Genomic DNA, 21,607 nt, shown 5'->3' on the forward strand with positions numbered 1-21,607 from the left:
TACTAGGATATACAGGTTGGGATTCATGGTTGACCCTTGATGCACAACTCCTGTGTTATAGTACAGTGACATTACTAGATCAATGAGGATTTCAAGTTCCTTCTACTTTTTCAACAGCCATCTAATTGCATATCCTGATACTCTATCAAATGATGTCTTATCCTAAAATCATGAAGCAGGAGCAATACCTCATATCATCTGTATGGAACTTGATACTGTAGTTGTGTTGCCTATTTCTCAATCACAATGTCAGTGACATAATTACATTTTTACAAATTTTCAGGTAATTTCTTCAAGCACCTTATCTAAAGTTTTCATATCAAATTGGATCAAAGTTATTTCTCAATAATTTAAGCATACACTGTGTGCATCCTCTTTCCCATGCACATCAATTTTATATTTTTTTACTCATCTTACTCTATTCCTTACAAAACTTTTATATATAGTATTCTAATAAGTGGCAATGATTAATTCCTGTAGCTCCTGGAGTTTTGCAGTTTTACCTCTCCAAGGACTATCTTACCCTCTACCAATTTTACACTAAATTGGTCCTTCTAGCAAGGAAATGGCAGACTTAATTCAGATGATAGACAAAAATTTTTTCAAGGATTTTTTTCCAATACTGTAGTTGATTTTAACTGTTGGTTGTGGAGTGGATATCTACTTACAATATGTTTAATTGTAAGGGTTGTTTCGTACTTGACATTCTGGGATTAGGTAAAAAAAATACACAGCAAAACAGGAGGCATAGAATTTATAGAGAATATCTATAAGGTGCTATATCTAGTAAGGGGGCTTCAACACCCGACAGTCTGGCCTGTCTTAGAGGATTTATATTCTTAATAAGAGACTGGTGCTTTGACTTATCTACTACCTACTGTACATCATCACTATTCAACTTATGAAAATGGTAAACCTGACCCAAGAAATATCAAGATTGTCATTCACTCACTCGAGGAACTCGGACTTTGACAAGAAATACTGTACAATGGTATGAATGGGTAAGAAGGTGATATGAATACCTTTATTTTTTAATTTGAAAGAACATAAGCTGGCACTAGCCTTCCTTTAAGCAATTTAGATTAGTGCCTCCAACTATAAGCCATATCCATATGTACCTACATATAATTCATTATTTTTTTTCATTACTGAGCTGATTGAAACTATGCGCCATCAAGAAATAGTTATGAAAAGGCTGCATTACCAATCTACCTACTAATTTAGTAAAATTGACATATGAGAAGAGTACTGTATATCATACTGTACAGTAGTAGCAGCAATATGTAAATAATATTTATTCAAGCTTATTAGCAGCCATAAATATTTTCAAAATCAGTATCATTCTTTCCATGATGACAGAAAAGTGGAGATAAACCAAGATGAGGAACTAAGATAAAAGTCTTGAGGCAGACTAACTTAACAAATACTACCCCTATCAAAGACATTTTAAAGTGGTCTAGCCAGGTAAAAATAGTGCATTTTTTTGTTAAGATAATGTAATTTCCAAGATTAGCTGATTTACTACATTACTATAAAATTAATCCTAACACCAAAATAATCAATAAATAAAAGAATACCAAAGAAAATCACATCATATTCATTATAAAATTTTATTGTTCCTGACTAAATGAATTACCTATCAGAAAAATTTACTCCAAAGAAAAAACAAAATACTGAACACTTCTGTATATATAAAATCTACTGTACCTGATATATAACTTCTGGAATCTGCAGTGTAGTCCATGCAATCAATTCATCATCAGTCAGTGTCCGTTCATCATATATTTCAATTCGTACAGTGTTGGCCCCTTTTGGCATCTGATACCTGGAAATATCAATTATCATAAATGGAAAACAAACCTGTTGTTGAAAGTTTTGATGGTGATTTCCTTTGAAACATGAATGCAAGTCAACTTTCTTGTAATTATTAACCATACCTGCAATGGATATATCATTCGATTTTTTAGTCAGCTCTTCCTTTTATGGGTTTAGACACGTTCTCAAACTTTTCTATTCAGAACAATTTCTCCCTTAACTCTCATCATGGTGAGGTCTTTTCCCTCGATTCACTAGCCCTTCCTACAGTAGTATACACTAATTGACTGTTTCTCGAACACAATCTTGGAGTCCTCAACCCATTTTTTTTTTTTTCTTAGCTTCTGGATACCACATCTACTACTAACTCCTCATTCACAAAATGATCACTACTTTTAACATTCCCAGGTCATACCTTACTTAAAATCTCTCTTTATTTTCTTTGTCAGACCCCATGGTTTTGCTTTGCCTTATGCCTCATCTTTGTTCTCCAAACTAACGCATCATTTATTCTACATGTATTCTGACCACATCTCTCCATTTCATCCATACTGACACCACTTTTTTTCCTTCTCTCTACTCCAGCTTCACAACCCAAAATGTCTTCATGGTGACAAAAATACTTTATTTCATCTAGAATCTTCCCATCTACCATAACAGTTCACAATTCCTCTATATATTCTGTTACAATGGCAATAACACACACTTGGACATTTTAGCATCCTAAAAATATTAAAAGTAACATTGAAAATTGTAATTAAGATATTCATATACGTTAGAGGTGACCAAATGGGCTTGCATATATTTCCATTACACAGTGGTAATTCTTGATATTATAAAAAGATGCAGGTTGAAAACATGAACATTTCATTCCATGGAAACTGAGTCATGAGAGATGGTCATCAAATAATTCTCAGACAAGATAGTGCCACTTATGCATAGCTTTTCTTCTCTCAGAAATAATCCAATTAGAGGGGCAAAAATTGATGTAAAAAAATTTTTACAAATAAATTAAAATCAATAACAACATGCTCAGCGGTCTTCATATTACAGAGATACTGTCCCTCCCTAACTCTGGGTGTACTAAAAACCCCAATAACTCTTCTCCCATCTCAGTGTCATAACAGTTCAAAATGATTAACAATGGTGACAAAGCCTTATCGAATTCTATTAGGGAGGAGGCATGGAAATGATAACTTTAGCCTGGATTGAACATGAATTTTAGTGAATATCGAATGTTATAATTCATATAGTGTATACATATTCCTAATCTATTCTCTCTAATGTCTGTTTGCTCAAGCACAACATAGAAACCTTCCGCTCTTTATTATGGAGTGTATTTATTTCGGCGAAGCTGAAATAAATATTCGATAGTGAAGAGCTTCAGGTCTGTATAGCTAGGAAAAAATACAAATTACATCCAAATTTGTTTCGTTTGGTAATGTATGAAAAATAAAATGGAACCATATTAAATTTCAGGAATGGGAAAATAAAATTTGAGGTGGGCCAACTATAAAAGTACAGTAGGTTACATTCACCTAGAGTATATTATTTTTCTAACAAAATCTACAATACTCCATTAGCAACTGGTCATGAAATGTGGTCCTACCATACAACAGTACACAGAACCAGCTGTATAGTACGAACACTATAAACTTCTAAAATTCCACATTTCACTTACACTTGAAAAGTTTTATTCCAGCGAGGATTTTTGGCTCCGTTAACATCAGTCTGAGTTTCATAGATGTTATGACCTATCCTCATGCGAACATATGGGTCCATTCGAGTCATTCCATAATTCTTGTTCAGAACTGCAGACACAATTGAGACCTGCAAATAACAAAATTAAAATTTACTACCTCCTCCTGACCTTAAAACAAATACAGTATGAAAAAACATTATCTTGTTTTATATGCAATAGATTCCAACTGAATTACATAATTCCACCAATAAAATCTGCAAATAAACATCACAAATTAAGTAATTTGTATTTTTCCTAACATACTTCACTAGAACTAATTTCTTAGGAGTTACTGGTAACTTGTTCCCAACCGACCAGAATTTTGTGTAGTTTACCCTATACCCATTTTCTATGGGTGACCTCAGGCGGAGTGATACGCGCCCTGAGGCGACCCGGGGTCGGAGAGCGTGCTAGCTCAGGTCGTGCTCCTCACTAAGTTTCGTCGAAAAAGGTTCTCCTCAATCCTGCAGGACCCTCGGGGAAGGATGGGCGGGCCATAACCCGAAAGTAGTTATAGGTAAGTATGTTAGGAAAAATACAAATTACTTAAAAATTTGTGATTTGTTCCAACACAGAGTACTTACCTAGAACTACTTTCTCAGGAGACTTAAACTTTAAGAGGTGGGAGTGTCCTGCAGGGACTAGGGTCCGAAGGTTGGAAGCACGAGGGGGACAAAAAGGAACCTAGATAGGGGACTAGGTTCCGACGACCCCTACTAGAAAACTGGATGAAAATAGGGGAAACTACCCAAAAAACTATCTTAGTGTCTTAGTGGCTTACCTCTGTACAAACACTTCTGAGACGTATTCCTTGCTGAAGACTTATTTCTTGCTGAAGACGTGTACCCTGGCCGCCAGGGCCTCTTGAGTCACGCCCACGCAGGGGATTAAGGGCCAGGGGAAGGATGATAAGGGGAAAGGTAAAGGATGAACGTGTGTCTCTTGGCTTACCGCCCCCCGGTTTCCCTGGGGCTATGACCTTAAATTTTTTGAAGGGCCAAAATGACTGGGCCAAGGGCGAACCTACCCAAGGATTTCCTAGAACAGTCCTTCGGGTAATGCTCCGTGAATGTGGACTGTCTGAATCAACCCGCTTTCAGGATTTGGCCCATGGCCATGTTCTTCTCAAATGCTAGGGAGGTGCCCAGACCCCTAATATCATGAGGCCTTGGCCTGCCTGGGAGAGGGGTTCCCGAAGCATCATAAGCTCTCTTGATTACCTGTTGCAGCCAGAAGGAGATTGAGTTCTTGGAGACTGGATTCTTCACCCGTCCGGTCGAGACGAATAAACTCTTGATCTCAGGTCGGAGTCTGGATGTCCTTTCAAGGTATATCTTACTGCTCTGACCGGGCATAAGAGTAAGTCTTTAGGATTGTCGTCCCTCCGCAGGGGACGACGAAGATGACCCGAAGAGTAGACGCCTCTTGGCTCCCTTATAAGGAGAAGGAAGGCCTCGGCGACGAAGTGGAGGGCGAGCCTTACGGCGAAGGCGACCACGTGGTAGGGTATCAGCATCGTCGGTCCTTCGAAGAGGAGTCTCTGTCAGTGCACTCCCCCGAGGGGGAGCAACACTCGCAGGAGAGATCGTTGGACCCAGCTTCCCCCTCGAAGGATGTTCGGAGGGGGACCCTGGGCCTTCAGCAGCAACAACAACAGTATCAGTAGGGGTTTGACCCAACGCGTCAGACGCCTCTGTCACAACAATGTCGTCAATAGCCAAAGGATCTACCTCTGGTATTACCGGCGATTGGTGGACAGCTGCCCCTAACTGGATCTGATCAAACAGGGCTTCCTTGGAGGGCGAGCCCTTAAGCCTCAAGAAAGTCCAAAGCTGAAAAAGATCATTATTAGACACTGTCAGATCATAGTCCACAAAATCAAAATCAATAAAATCCTCCCCCGGCGGAGGAGGGCGAACTGCCTCGCTATGGGAGGCAACGCCCTCTCCCACACACCGAGTTGGGGAACAAGAAGGGCCTACGCTATCATTCGGCGGCCTCTCACGAGAGACCGAACGAACGGTAACTTCGGAGGAGGTTCAGGCAACGGAAGAAGAGTCCTTGGAGCCTTCCTTCCCTTGGGGGGAAGAACGGTCTCTCTTAGAACTCCTCTTACACTGTCGCGCAAACCTCTCCCACTGGGAGGTAGGCCACTCCCGACATTCCATACACAGATTATCACTACTACACCGTTGACCTCGACACTGAGGGCAAAGGGAGTGAGGGTTTGTCTCGATCGCCGACATGAAGGTTCCGCAGGGGCGATCGGGAAGTCCAGGGCATTTCCACATGGTGGAAAGCAAAGGTAGAGGCCAACTTCAAACAAACACACACTAGAAGAAAAAGCAAACAAATTAAGGCTGTCAATATGCGAGGACGGGACAGCAACTGTATATCGTCCGAGCCAAAAGTGAAATGAGGCAGCTCACCGGTGTGTGGAGGGGGGAGGGGTAGCTAGCTACAACTCCCCTACCCCCGCTAACTAGCGCGGGGGTAGTTAAACCCTCGTTAAAACTTTATGGCTCATCATTTCAGCTACGCCGAAAGGAAACCCTATGTAAATAACGTGGTTTGTATTTCGGTTACGGAACAAAAAAACTTTAGGGCTTTGCCCCCTGAGCTAATCAGCTCTTTCAATAAGGCTTGATTCTCTGGTAGGGACAGATCATGAGAAGACTGAAAGCCTACCAACGTGCAGGCCCACCAGTCTAACCAGGAGGACACGTAAACCAAGTCCTGGGCCATATCCTCCATCATGGAGGTCTCTGAAGGAGAAAAACACACCGGGGCCGTGGTTGCTCAGTCTTTAGTGGCACCCTGGTTCAACGTGGTGATGGCTGTCTCCGCTGTGCGGGGTCCTCCCTGACGACCTTCCGGCACGTAAAATCTCTTCTGCGTCCTTAGTCCCGGGAGCAGCTTCGAGGCACTTTGACTCCTGGGGGCGTCTGCCAGGCCGTCCAAGAATTTGTCTATATGCTCCATACCGAGCTTGACGTCAGGAGCTAAGGGTAGAGCTAAGGAGGGCTTCTGTTGTATTGGATTCTCCACCAGCCTGCTGAGTCCGGAGAGCCAGGTCTGTTCTGTGGTGGGCTTGGGTTCATCCAGCCGATGGTGCCGCCTTATGAGGGCCAACACCTTTCGATAGGAGGAGATGTCATCGGATGAGCACTCTCCTCCCTCTACCAGGGCCTCCGTCACCAGTCCCTCCGCACGAGTATCATCGGTGACGGTGGGGGGGGTAACGTTGGGCGGGCCTGCCCGTGTCCCGGGCGGACCAGCAGAGGCGAAGGTATCCGTCATGGGATTACCTTGCCCTGCGGGGTTTCTCGCATCTGTGGGGTTATCCCTGGCCGTAGGGTGCCATTGGAGCTTAATGAAGTCAGCCAAGGAGCCCGCGGCTGGCGCCACGCCTTCCACCTGATGGAGCGCCTCCCTCCGCAGAGTAGATGCAGCGGAGGCCTTCGTACACTTAGGCGCATCACGGGGAGCTTGGAAAGACCTCCCTTGGTGGGGTTCTGGTCCGTAGGAGGAGAAGGCGGGGCAAGACGGTGAAGATGAGGCTCTAGGGAACCACCCGGAAGCGGCCGCGGCTGCGGTGACCTTAAACAGCTCGCTCCGGGGTACCGTGAAGTTCACCCAATCTTTCGACTTACTCCTCTTATCCTTCTTCTTAGATAGTCTGGACTCCTCTTTATTCTGTCTTGAACGGGAGCGGGACTTCTTTTTCCGGGACCTTTCACACTTCCTCCATGAGGACCTGGTTTCGTCCTTCGATGACGATGAATCCGAGGACGAGGATGACGAGGAGGAGGAGAGGGAATCAGCCGAACCACCTGAGACATCCAATTCAGCAGGGGGGACTCCATGACGAATTTCTGGTGCCGCGGGCTGCAGGAAGACGGGCGGGAGCATCGCCGAGGGCACCGGGGGGGACCGAGGGACCTTCTTCCGGGCGAACCAATCGTCAAACTCCTCTTCTAGACTGAAGGGTGACCTGCAGGGTGTTCTAGGGAGATCCCAAACGGCGGGGTCCGAATTCGACGAATGACCCTTCTCAGCATTCCCCCCGGCCGCCGAAGCACCTGAAACATACCCAAGATGCTGGGGAAGAGGTAGTACCCGACTTCCCCCACATAGGGTCTTCAGTGGAGACGGGCCCTGCGGTCACCAGGACCATCGTCTCCCACACACACTCCCGCACCTCCCTCAGGCCCCTCACATGCCTGTATTACACCAAAAACTTCCCCCACAGGTAATTCAGACTCCTGGGGAAGGACAATGGGCCGCTTCCCCGCAACGGACTTACCTCGTCCCCTACTCTGGGTAGGGGAAGATGGAAGGGAGCCACGTTCCGACAAGGCATCTGGAGGCACCAAAGAGGAAAACGCGTTAGCTTTCTTGGGCGATTTCTTGGCCGACTTCTTCTTCTTTGTTCCAAAAGGACCCACTGGATTTTGCCCCAGGACTCGCACTCCGAACACGTGGCGGTAGGGGAGCATACCTTGCCCCTACATGACGAACACTGCGAGTGTGGGTCAACCTCGGGCTTCGAAAAGAAAGCCCCACAAGACTTACCGGCCACAGGCCCAGGGCAACGGCGGGGATGCTCCACAATGAAACACTAACACACAAAGAGACACAGGGACACAAAGGAAAGGGTAAGGATAAGGACACAGGGACCACGTGGTGGACACAAAGGGTCGCACTGGGTAAGAGAGAGCGCGGCGAGATGTGAATCACGTCGCAACCAGAAACTTACTGAGGAGCACGACCTGAGCTAGCACGCTCTCCGACCCCGGGTCACCTCAGGGCGCGTATCACTCCGCCTGAGGTCACCCATAGAAAATGGGAATAGGGTAAACTACACAAAATTCTGGTCGGTTGGGAAAGAGTTACCAGTAACTCTTAAGAAAGTAGTTCTAGGTAAGTACTCTGTGTTGGAACAAAGATTAATTATGACAGTACAGCTTTGAGTGTATAAAGGCAAAATATGTTTTTCTTTAATGAAACCAGAAAAATGAACTTACACTTTAGCAAAAAAAGAAAAAAATAGTGGTGGGAAAAGCAGTCCAAGGTAACATATGATGCATTAGGGTAATGAAAAAAATGTTATTTTTATTAATAAAATAAATTTTTGAATATACTTACCCGGTGATCATATAAGCTGTCAGCTCTGCTGCCCGACAGAAAAACCTAAGGACAAAATACGACAGTGATCGCTATACAGGTGGGGGTGTACATCAACAGCGCCATCTGTCGAGCAGGTACTCAAGTACTCCATGTCAACACAGAACCAATTTTCTCCTCGGCCCACTGGGTCTCTATTGGGGAGGAAGGGAGGGTCCTTTAATATATGATCACCGGGTAAGTATATTCAAAAATTTATTTTATTAATAAAAATAACATTTTTCAATATTAAACTTAGCCGGTGATCATATAAGCTGATTCACACCCAAGGGGGTGGGTAGAGACCAGCATTACATGTTGACATTATTAAGAGCTAAGTATTTTGTATTTCATTTTAGCAGTTATTCAAAATAACAAACATAAAATAAATAAGTACCTGGTAAGGAAGTCGACTTGAACAATTAATCTGCCTTTTTAAGTACGTCTTCCTTACGGAGCCTCGCGATCCTCTTAGGATGCTGAGCGACCCCTAGGATCTGAAGTATCAAGGGTTGCAACCCATACAACAGGACCTCATCAAAACCTCTAATCTAGGCGCTTCTCAAGAAATGACTTTGACCACCCGCCAAATCAACTAGGATGCGAAAGGCTTCTTAGCCTTCCGGACAACCCAAAAACAATAAAAACATTTCAAGAGAAAGATTAAAAAGGTTATGGAATTAGGGAATTGTAGTGGTTGAGCCCTCACCCACTACTGCACTCGCTGCTACGAATGGTCCCAGAGTGTAGCAGTTCTCGTAAAGAGACTGGACATCCTTAAGATAAAAAGACGCGAACACTGACTTGCTTTTCCAATAGGTTGCGTCGATTATACTTTGCAGAGATCTATTTTGTTTAAAGGCCACGGAAGTTGCGACAGCTCTAACTTCGTGTGTCCTTACCTTCAGCAAAGCTTGGTCTTCCTCATTCAGATGGGAATGAGCTTCTCGTATTAACAGTCTGATAAAATAGGATAAAGCATTCTTTGACATAGGCAAAGATGGATTCTTAACTGAACACCATAAAGCTTCAGACGGGCCTCGTAAAGGTTTTTAAAAAGAACTTAAGAGCTCTTACAGGACATAAGACTCTTTCTAGTTCATTTCCAACCATACGATAAGTTTGGAATATCGAACGATATTGGTCAAGGCCGAGAAGGCAGCTCGTGTTTGGCTAGAAAACCAAGTTGTAGAACATGTAGCCGTTTCGGATGAGAATCCGATGTTCTTGCTGAAGGCATGAATCTCACTGACTCTTTTAGCTGTGGCTAAGCATATCAGGAAAAGAGTCTTTAAGGTGAGATCTTTCAGGGAGGCTGATTGTAGCGGTTCGAACCTGTCTGACATAAGGAATCTTAGTACCACGTCTAAATTCCAACCAGGTGTAACCAAACGACACTCCTTCGTGGTCTCAAAAGACTTAAGGAGGTCCTGTAGATCTTTATTGTTGGAAAGATCTAAGCCTCTGTGACGGAAGACTGATGCCAACATGCTTCTGTAACCCTTGATAGTGGGAGCTGAAAGAGATCGTTCTTTCCTCAGATATAAGAGAAAGTCAGCTATTCGAGTTACAGAGGTACTGGTCGAGGATACGGATACTGACTTGCACCAGTTACGGAAGATTTCCCACTTCGATTGGTAGACTCTAAGGGTGGATGTTCTCCTTGCTCTAGCAATCGCTCTGGCTGCCTCCTTCGAAAAGCCTCTAACTCTCGAGAGTCTTTCGATAGTCTGAAGGCAGTCAGACGAAGAGCGTGGAGGCCTTGGTGTACCTTCTTTACGCGTGGCTGACGTAGAAGGTCCACCCTTAGGGGAAGTGTTCTGGGAACGTCTACTAGCCATCGAAGTACCTCGGTGAGCCATTCTCTCGCGGGCCAGAGGGAAGCAACTAGCGTCAACCTTGTCCCTTCGTGAGAGGCGAACTTCTGCAGTACCTTGTTGACAATCTTGAACGGAGGGAATGCATATAGATCTAGATGTGACCAATCTAGTAGAAAGGCATCTATATGAACTGCTGCTGGGTCCGGGATTGGTGAGCAAAATATTGGGAGCCTCTTGGTCATCGAGGTTGCGAAGAGATCTATGGTTGGCTGGCCCCAGGTGGCCCAAAGTCTCTTGCATACATCCTTGTGGAGGGTCCATTCTGTTGGAATTATTTGTCCCTTCCGACTGAGACAATCTGCCATGACATTCAAGTTGCCTTGGATGAACCTCGTTACTAGTGAAATGTCTAGACCTTTTGACCAGGTGAGGAGGTCCCTTGCGATCTCGTACAATGTCAGAGAGTAGGTCCCTCCTTGCTTGGAGATGTACGCCAAAGTCGTGGTGTTGTCCGAGTTCACCTCCACCACTTTGCCTTGAAGGAGAGACCTGAAGCTTTTCCAGGTCAGACGTACTGCCAGTAGCTCCTTGCAGCTGAAATGCATTGTCCTTTGACTCGAGTTCCATAATCCCGAGCATTCCCTACCGTCTAATGTCGCACCCCAGCCTACGTCCGATGCGTCCGAGAAGAGAACGTGGTTGGGAGTCTGAACAGTCAGGGGAAGACCCTCTCTAAGGTTGATATAGTCCTTTCACCAAGTCAGACAAGACTTTATCTTTCCGGAAACCGGGATCGAGACCGCTTCTAGCGTCTTGTCCTTTATCCAGTGAAAAGCTAGATGGTATAGAAGAGGACGGAGGTGTAGTCTTCCTAGTGACACAAATTGATCCACGGATGACAGTGTCCCTACCAGACTCATCCACAGCCTGACTGGGCAGCGTTCCTTCTTCAGCATCTTCTGGATGGATAGCAGGACTGGGGGTTGATCGTCTTGTTCAGCAACGTCCTCATCAGAGGGTTTCTCATCCGAAACTGATGAGGAAACGGCAACGGAATGGGCAACGTCTGACTCGCTGAATCCGGTCGCACTGGTGGATGCGTGACGGAGCCGGAAGCAATATCATGGCACTGCTGCACAGTCTGTGAACTGTCAACAACCATGGGTGCGCGAGGAAGTACAGCGTCAACCCGAACTGTCTAGACTGTCTGGGTTGTGCAGTCACCACCCTACCGGGTTGCTGAGGTTGACGCACTGCGTCACAACAAGTCACCTCTGCTGGTTGTTGAACGTCTTCCTAGTGACACACTGAACGTCAACAACCACCTCCGAGCGTCGCTTAACGTCAACGGGCGACTGGCAACCCACACTGGGTCGCATCGGTAGAGGAACCACCTCAACTGGCAGACGCGAGTAGGATACCTCAGCGTCAACAGGGCGCACAACCAACCGGTTGGAAGGTTGTTGGCCAGAAGGTTCTTCTCCGCATTTAAGTCCTCTTTCAAGGACACAAGCTTGGACTGCATGTCTTGCAGCAAAGCCCATTAGGGTCTACGGGAGCAGGTGTGGCAACAGACGGGGTTAGCGACTGAGGCGGAACCATTTACCATCCCAAAAGTTGAGAAGTTGACCTGTAAACAACTTGGAGCGTCTCCTGGCTAGGCACCAGGGCGAGTCTACCAGAATTGAGAAGTCTATCTGGGCAGAGGCATGAACTCCCAAGCCGAGAACTTCTCTCGTGTCCTATCAGACTCTCGCTCTATAAGCCAGTTTAAAAGAAGGGAAATCAAAGGCTGTATCCCTAAAACTCCTCCTGGTGCAAAAACCAGTCGCCTAGCCAACGTAACGCTCTCTAGGAGAGCGAGAGAGCACTAGCTTAACAACAACGGCTTCAAAGTAGCTAGGCCTAGTGTAAGTTCTGACGATTTGGCGAACGAGGAGCAGCAGTTACAAGATCCGGACGAAGATCCTTAAAAAATCATCATGATTTAATTAAAGTCCATAGGAGGCTAAGCAGCTTAAGGCTCCTCTCCAAATGACAGAGTCCTCAAAGGAATATCAGTAGGAGGGAGAACAGCACTTTCTCATCTACAGGAACCTTGTCCGATAAAAGCTAGGTTATCTCAGTGAGTCTCTCACTGGTGCATTATAGCAGACCAGAAGGCAACGTCATGTAACTGCTTGACAGTCTGTGAACTGTCTACAACTGAACTGTCAACCACAACAGGTGCGTGAGGACATACAGCACTGGTGCATTAGTAGCAGACCAGAAGGCAACGTCATGGAACTGTTGGTCAGTCTGTGAGCTGGCAACAACCATAGCTGTGTGGGGAAGCAAAGATTCTACTCCTGACTGACTAGTCTGCTGCGGCCGAGTAGCGGTAACCACCGTGGGTTGCGGAGGTTGACGCACAGCGTCAAAACAAAGCAACTTAACTCCACCCTCCTGTTGTTGTGGTAACTCGCGAACGTCAACGGAGGGTTCCGTGCGTCTGTGAACGTCAACATGCGGCTGGCAGGGTACACTGCGCATGGGTGGTGGAACTCTCACAGCCGGAGTGCGGGAGCAGGTAGCGTCAGCGTCTACTGTACGCACAACCGTGGTTGGTTGTAGGCTAACGGGTGCAGCGTCAACCTTCTCCGCACGATACTCCTGCATAAAAGATGCTAACTGTGTCTGCATGGTCTGCAGCAAAGACCACTTAGGGTCTACAGTAGCAGGTGCGGCAACAGACGGTGTTACAGCCTGTTGCGGTACCGCTTTGCCTCTCTTAGGAGGTGAGCAGTCGTCGGAAGACTGCAGCGAGTCCGAACTGACCCAGTGGCTACAACTGGGCCGTTGGACTTGCGCGGAAGGGACCGACTTGCGCTTAATAAGCTGCGAGACCTTGGTCCGTGGTTTCTTACGAGAAACCTCTTCCGCAGACGAGAAGTAAATGGGCTCTCTCGTCTTTGCGTGAGTGGGGCAATCTTGGGTAGATACGCCCGAAACCACGGAGGGAAACGTCTGTTCGTTGATCAAGGCCTGACGAACCCATAAGTCGTTCGACATTACTTCTCCCCTGGGCTTGGGAGCTTGCAAGAGGTCCCGGGCTAGGTGAACGACAGGCACGAACAGACGAACCCTCGGACGCAACACTGTAACACTTTGCGCATATCACTTTATCACTGCGATTTTCTGTTTTGCACTTATTTCACTGAAATCGAAACTTTTACTGATTTCTACTTGAAACACGCAATTCTACCCTTCATTAAAAGGTAGTAATTGCGAAAACAGTCGTATAATGCAGCTCATTAATACTAGCAAAAACAGAAAACATATAAAGATAAAGAATTCAGTGGCTGGGAGAGACTAAACACTAGTTCAAATAAACTACGTTTACAATCTCTCACCACACATAGCCTGGGGACAAGAATAAAACCCTAGAAACGTTTTACCTTCTTCCCCGTACGGCGACTAGGGAGGAGAGTAACACAAGAACAACGTTACCCGCATGAACGGAACGTTTTTTCTCCTCTCTCTCCCTCCGTCTCTATCTCTCTCTCTCTTTCTCTCTTGATTTCGCACCTGAGAGAAGAGCCCCATTATATATCGTCAAAAAAACATGTTATTTGGCTAAAGGAAAAAACTGAAAGGTTTTCCAAATAAAAAGTTCCTTTAATTTTAGAATTTAAACCATTTAAGCTAAGAAAGAATGAACGAAACGTCAGAATCGATTTACTCTTGCTGCAAAGTGAAACCGTGATACACTCTCTCTCTATCGTAACGATAGAGCGCAAGTTGAACGTCCTGAACGTCAACAACTGCGTAGTCTAAAAAAACTAAACGTTAGTTCATCTTTGAAAACAGTACGAAGACTATCAAAGAAATTCTTTCATAAAAATGTTATTTTCATTAGTAAAATAAATTTTTTGATATACTTACCCGATAATCATGTAGCTGTCAACTCCGTTGCCCGACAGAATTCTACGGAAGGGATACGCCAGCGATCGCTATACAAGAGGGGGGTGTACTCACAAGCGCCACCTGTGGCCAGGTACTGCAGTACTTCTTGTTGACACCACTTCAATTTTTCCTCGTTCCACTGGTTCTATGGGGAGGAAGGGTGGGTCAATTAAATCATGATTATCGGGTAAGTATATTCAAAAATTTATTTTACTAATGAAAATAACATTTTTCAATATTAAACTTACCCGATAATCATGTAGCTGATTCACACCCAGGGAGGTGGGTGAAAACCAGTGTACATGTATATCAAGAAGCTAAGTATCCCGTATTTCATGTTATCAGTTATTCAAAATAACAATGAAATTACAAGTACCTGGTAAGGAAGTCGACTTGAGCCATTACTCTGCCTTAAATAAGTTCGTCTTCCTTACTGAGCGCAGCGTTCCTCTTAGGAGGCTGAACAACTCTAAGGTGCTGAAGTATCAAGGGCTGCAACCCATACTAAAGGACCTCATCACAACCTTTAACCTCGGCGCTTCTCAAGAAAGAATTGACCACCCGCCAAATCAACAAGGATGTGGAAGGCTTCTTAGCCGACCGTACAACCCATAAAAAGTATTCAAGAGAAAGGTTAAAAGGTTATGGGATTATGGGAATGTAGTGGCTGAGCCCTCGCCTACTACTGCATTCGTTGCTACGAATGGTCCCAGGGTGTAGCAGTACTCGTAAAGAGACTGGACATCTTTGAGATAGAATGATGCGAACACTGACTTGCTTCTCCAATAGGTTGCATCCATAACACTCTGCAGAGAATGGCTCTGTTTGAAGGCCACTGAAGTAGCCACAGCTCTCACTTCATGTGTCCTTACCTTCAGCAAAGCAAGGTCTTCTTCCTTCAGATGAGAATGTGCTTCTCTAATCAGAAGCCTGAATAGTAAGAAACTGAGTTCTTAGAACTTGGAAAAGAAGGTTTCTTGATAGCACACCATAAGGCTTCTGATTGTCCTCGTAAAGGTTAAGACCTTTTTAGATAGTACCTAAGAGCTCTAACTGGGCAAAGTACTCTCTCCAGTTCATTCCCCACCAAGTTGGACAGGCTTGGGATCTCGAACGACTTAGGCCAAGGACGTGAAGGAAGCTCGTTTAGCAAAAACCGAGCTGCAAGGAACATGTAGCCGTTTCAGATGTGAAAACAATGATCCTGCTGAAGGTGTGGATCTCACTTACTCTTTTAGCTGTTGTCAAGCACACGAGGAAAAGAGTTTTTAATGTGAGGTCCTAAAAAGAGGCTGATTGGAGAGGTTCAAATCTTGATGACATAAGGAACCTTAGGACCACGTCTAGATTCCAGCCTGGAGTGGACAACCGACGTTCCTTTGAGGTCTCAAAAGACCTAGGGAGGTCCTGTAGATCTTTGTTGGTGGAAAGATCCAAGCCTCTGTGGCGGAAAACCGCTGCCAACATACTTCTGTAACCCTTGATCGTAGGAGCTGAAAGGGATCTTACTTTCCTTAGATATAACAGGAAGTCAGCAATCTGGGTTACAGTGGTACTGGTTGAGGAAACTGCATTGGTCTTGTACCAGCTACGGAAGACTTCCCCTTGAGACTGATAGATTCTGAGAGTGGATGTTCTCCTTGCTTTGGCAATCGCTCTGGCTGCCTCCTTCGAAAAGCCCCTAGCTCTTGAGAGTCTTTCGAAAGTCTGAAGGCAGTCAGACGAAGAGCGTGGAGGTTTGGGTGTACCTTCTTTACGTGAGGTAGACGTAGAAGGTTCACTCCTAGAGGAAGAGTCCTGGGAATGTCGACCAGCCATTGCAGTACCTCTAAGAACCATTCTCTCGCGGGCCAGAGCGGAGCCAACCAACGTCAGCCGTGTCCCTTTGCGAGAGGAGAACTTCTGAAGTACCCTGTTGACAATCTTGAACGGCGGGAATACATACAGGTCGAGATGGAACCAATTCAGCAGAAAAGCATCCACGTGAACTGCTGCTGGGTCTGGAATCGGAGAACAATACAACAGGAGTCTCTAGGTTATCGAGGTAGCGAACAGATCTATGGTTGGCTGACCCCACAGGGCCCAAAGTCTGCTGCAAACATTCTTGTGAAGGGTCCACTCTGTGGGGATGACCTGACCCTTCCGGCTAAGGCGATCTGCCATGACATTCATACCGCCCTGAATGAACCTCGTTACCAGCGTGAGCTTTCGATCTTTAGACCAGATGAGGAGGTCCCTTGCGATCTAGAACAACTTCACGAAAGAGTCCCTCCCTGCTTGAAGATGTAAGCCAGGGCTGTGGTGTTGTCAGAGTCCACCTCCACCACTTTGTTAAGCTGGAGGGACTTGAAGTTTATCAAGGCCAGAAGAACCGCCAACAACTCCTTGCAATTGATGTGAAGTGTCCTTTGTTCCTGATTCCATGTTCCCGAGCATTCCTGTCCGTCCAAAGTCGCACCCCAGCCCGTGTCTGATGCGTCCGAGAGGAGAAGGCGGTCGGGTTTCTGAACAGCCAAAGATAGACTTCCTTGAGAAGAAAGCTGTTCTTACACCACGCGAGAGAAGACCTCCTCTCTTCGGAAACAGGAACTGAGACCGTCTCTAGCGTCATGTCCTTTATCCAGTGAGCAGCTAGATGATACTGAAGGGGGGGAGGTGGAGTCTCCCTAACACGATGAACAGGGCCAGCGATGAAAGTGTCCCTGTTAGACTCATCCACTACCTGACTGAGCATCGGTTCCTTCTCAGCATGCTCTGGATGCATTCTAGGGCTTGGAAGATCCTTGGGGCCGACGGAAAAGCCCGAAAAGCTCGACTCTGAAGATCCATACCCAGGGAGACAATGGTCTGGGATGGGACGAGCTGAGACTCCTCAAAATTGACCAGGAGGTCCAGTTCCTTGGTCAGATCCATAGTCCATCTGAGAATCTCCAGACAGCGACGACTTGTGGGAGCTCTTAAAAGCCAGTCGTCTGACGGAGCCGGACACAAGATCATGGTACTGCTGCACAGTCTGTGAACTGTCAACCATGGGGAAGCGAGGAAGTACAGTGACAACCCGAAGCTGTCTAGACTGTCTGGGTCGTACAGACAACTCCTTATCGGGTTGCTGAGGTTGCCGCACTGCGTCACAACAAGTCACTTCTGCTGGTTGTTGAACGTCTTCCCAGTGACACACTGACTCCGTAAACAAAAAAATCCTCTAACAAGGACTAAGCTTGGACTGCATGTCTTGCAACACAGCTCAAGGTCTATGGGAGCAGGTGTGGTAACAGACGGGGTTAGCGACTGAAGTGGAACCATTACCTTCCCTGGGAGCATGTTCTGCTTAAATAAAAGTCCATAGGAGGCTACGCAGCTAAAGGCTCCTCTCCAAATGACAGAGTCCTCAAGGGAATATCAGAAGGAGGGAGAAAAGCACTTTCTCATCTACAGGGACCATATCCGAGAAAAGCTAAGTTCTCTCAGTGAGGGTTTCACTGGTGCAAAAGCAGCAGACTAGAAGGCAATGTTATGAAACTGCTTGACAGTCTAGTGAGTTGGCAACAACCAAAGATGTGTGACTGAGAAGCATGCGGTAAGGTATGCAGAGCATGTTGTATGCAGAGCATGCTGTATGCAGAGCATGCTGTATGCAGAGCATGCTGTATGCAGAGCATGCTGTATGCAGAGCATGCTGTATGTAGAGCATGCTGTAAGGTAAGCAGAGCGTGTTGCATGGCGTGTAACATTTCTCAGAAATTCCATGACCAGTGCTAGAGTGAGTAATATCGCATTACCGTCCATTGAAAGTGCACGTGCCGAGGGAATTGATTTAGACTGTTTTGTTGATGAATTTGATAGCCGGCATGATAATCGTAGAATTAAGCTACACTAAATGTACTATAATCTACTTCACCTCAGGAAAGGGAAACTCGCCCTGTTGGCAACACTGCATTACTTCATGCATGCTTGCATGGGGTTTAATATCAACATAATATTACCTTACATTCATAACTCATGATTCATTTGTTTAGAAGATATTTTTGCCATATTTTGCGATTTGTTAAAAATATATTGCAAGGAATACATATATATTTTTATATAAGTAATACAAATAACCTCCATAATCATAATGTTTGTGTAGGCATACATGTATATGATCACAAATGCAAGTTATGAAAGTAATGAGGTGTTATTATTGTCATTTGTTATTCCCAAGTTGAATGGGAAGAAGCTCAAGTTGAGGAAAAAATGGCAGATGCATGCGTTAAGGTGGCTGACTCATAGCATGAGGAAGCTGCCTCAAGAGTTGCGCTTGCTGTAAGGGTTGCGGATGCGCAGTAGCAGGTTCCTGAGGAACGAGTTAAGGTTCCTGAGGTGTGAGCTGCGAGAGTTGAGGTAGCGGCTGCGCAGAACGCAGTTCTTGTCTCGCGAGTTGAGGTTCCTGAGGTGCTAGCCTAAGGAGTTGAGACTCTTGCCTTGAGGAGGGTTTGGGTCGCTGCAGCGAGTGCTGAGGTGGCTGCCTCATTGATGGAAGAGGTTGTCGTACCTCAAGAGATTGTTGCCTCGCTGGTGGAACCGCAAGCGGAAGCGGAGGAAGTAAGGCATAAGACTCCTGCTCCCATTGCTGAGGTTGCCTTAAGGAAGGTTAAGGTTGCTGCACAACGCTGGTAACTGGCAACTCAGAACGCGGTAAGGTAGCCTGAGGAACCTCAACTTCGTACGCCTGGCAGACTGGACTGCGGTGAGGCGGAGCTCTCGCAGGAGGAGGCGGAGGTTGCTGCACACCGCTGGTAACTGGCAACTCAGAACGCGGTAAGGTAGCCTGAGGAACCTCAACTTCGTACGCCTGGCAGACTGGACTGCGGAGAGGCGGAGCGTTCGCAGGAGGAGGTGTAACCTTCTCAGCCTGAAACTCACGCATTAAGACCGCAAGCTGCGACTGCATGGACTGCAGCAAAGTCGTCTTGGGATCAACAGACGATAAGGTCTGTTGAGGCAAAGCCTTAATAGAAGATGAGGTCTGTTGAGGCATCGCCTTACCTCTCTTAGGAGGTGTGCAGTCACCTGATGACTGAGGAGAGTCAGAGCTAACCCAATGACTGCATCCGGGTTGTTGAACTCTAACTTCGTACGTCTGGCATAGGTCTGGACTTTACGTTTAAGAGGTCTTGAGACCTGAGACCAGCGTTTTCTCCCCGAAATTTCTTCTGCAGACGAGCAAAATAAGGGCTCAATCGTCTGCGGGTGGGAGTGACGGTCTCTGTAAGACACGCCCGCAACCACCGAGGATACTTCTGTGCGCCGATCAAGGCCTGCCGAACCCTTTTGCCCTTCGACATTGCTTCTCCCCTGGGCTTGGGAGCTTGCAAGAGGTCCCGGACTGGGAGGACGACTGGCACGCACAGAAGTACCCTCACGCACAACACTGACACACTTTGCGCTAATCACTTACAGTGATACCTCGGTACTCGACCATAATCCGTTCGAGATCCGTGTTCGACCTCCGATTTGTTCGAGTACCGAATTTTTTTTCCCCATAAGAAATAATGGTATATATTCTATTCCGTTCCCAAGCACTCGAACAGGCCCAAAATATTAATAAAACGTGTACCTAAACAACAATAATTATCTAAATGTGTATGAAATTGGTCAGAAAATCCTATAAAACAATTTTAAACCATTTACTGTACTAAAATAAAACAATTTTAAACCATTTTCTGTACTGTAGTGAACATACCTTTGAGCAGCGGTTCGATGGCATACAGGGATGGATGTGGAGAGGATGGAAGGGGGAGGTTACTGCTTGGAAGGAGAGTCCCCTTCCATGATGTGGCGGGGTAGTTCTCCTTCAGGAGTTGTTTCTCTCTCCAATGAAAGGGTGGGCAGATCTATTTCAGGGGTTTCTTCTCTTCTTTGTCTCTTCTTTGGAGGAGAAACAGGCTTTGATGTAGCAGCTTTCTTTTCTTTTGTGAAAAACTGGTCTATTGTTAATTGTTTCTTCCTCCTCTGCAGTATTCTTCGAAAATGATACATGACACTATCATTAAACATATGCACTGCCCGGTTTGCTACTGCAATTTCTGGGTGGTATTTTTCAGCAAAAGCCTGCACATCTGCCCACTTGGAACAAATTTCATTGATGAGAGAACTTGGAACATCCTCCCTTACCTCATCCTCTTCTGAAGATTCCTGCTCCACAATCAGATCCTGCTGCTGTTGTTGTTGCAGGTGCAACAATTCCTCCACAGTCAACTCGGTAGAATGGCTTTCTACAAGCTCATCAATATCATCCTTGTCGACCTCAAGCCCCAAACTCCTGCCCATGACAACAATTTCCTCAACGACATCAGTGTCATCAGAAATTACAGGGGTAGCAGTGCTTGGACCCGCCTCTGGTTGGAAACCTTCAAACTCCCTCTCTGTGACACATGATGGCCACAGCTTACGCCAGGCAGAGTTCAATGTCCTATAGGTCACACCTCGCCAAGCTTGGTCAATCATGTTAACAGAGTTGAGGATGCTGAAGTGTTCCTTCCAGAATTCCTTTAGGGTCAACTTCGTGTCACTGGTCACTTCAAAACACTTTCTGAAAAGGGCCTTGGTATAGAGTTTTTTGAAGTTTGAAATGACCTGTTGGTCCATGGGCTGGAGTATGGGAGTAGTATTGGGGGGCAAGAATTTGATTTTGATAAAGCTGTATTCTTCTTTCAAGTCATCCTCGAGACCTGGAGGATGTGCAGGAGCATTGTCCATAACCAGAAGACATTTCATTGGCAAGCTCTTTTCAATGAGGTAAGCCTTAACCTGGGGGGCAAACACTTCGTTTATCCACTCAGTAAAGAATTGTCTTGTGACCCAAGATTTAGTGTTCGAGCGCCACATAACTGGTAGTGCACTTTTACAAATATTATTTCGTTTGAACACCCGGGGGTTGTCCGAGTGGTACACTAACAAGGGTTTGATCTTGCAATCGCCACTTGCATTTGCACACAGCAACAATGTTAGCCTATCTTTCATTGGCTTGTGACCTGGCATCTTCGTCTCGTCCTTGGTAATGTACGTATTGGCTGGCATTTTCTTCCAAAATAACCCAGTCTCATCACAATTAAAGACTTGTTGTGCGATCAAATTTTGT

At 45.9% G+C, this 21,607-nt stretch overlaps 1 protein-coding gene across 6 annotated transcripts in view; it reads right to left on the reverse strand.

The window, feature by feature from the left end:
* Positions 1 to 21,607, reverse strand: part of LOC137620650 (toll-interacting protein-like) — a 92,510-nt gene that overhangs the window by 18,207 nt on the left and 52,696 nt on the right. For all 6 annotated transcript variants that reach the window (XM_068350981.1, XM_068350985.1, XM_068350986.1 and 3 more), the window contains 2 exons: positions 3,497 to 3,645; positions 1,708 to 1,825 (listed from right to left, as the gene is read on the reverse strand). In XM_068350981.1, the coding sequence (XP_068207082.1) occupies positions 1,708 to 1,825; positions 3,497 to 3,645 (267 nt within the window). The remainder of the gene's footprint in view (positions 1 to 1,707; positions 1,826 to 3,496; positions 3,646 to 21,607) is intronic.

This window comes from Palaemon carinicauda, chromosome 27, assembly GCF_036898095.1.
Source record: "Palaemon carinicauda isolate YSFRI2023 chromosome 27, ASM3689809v2, whole genome shotgun sequence".
NCBI lineage: Eukaryota > Metazoa > Arthropoda > Malacostraca > Decapoda > Palaemonidae > Palaemon > Palaemon carinicauda.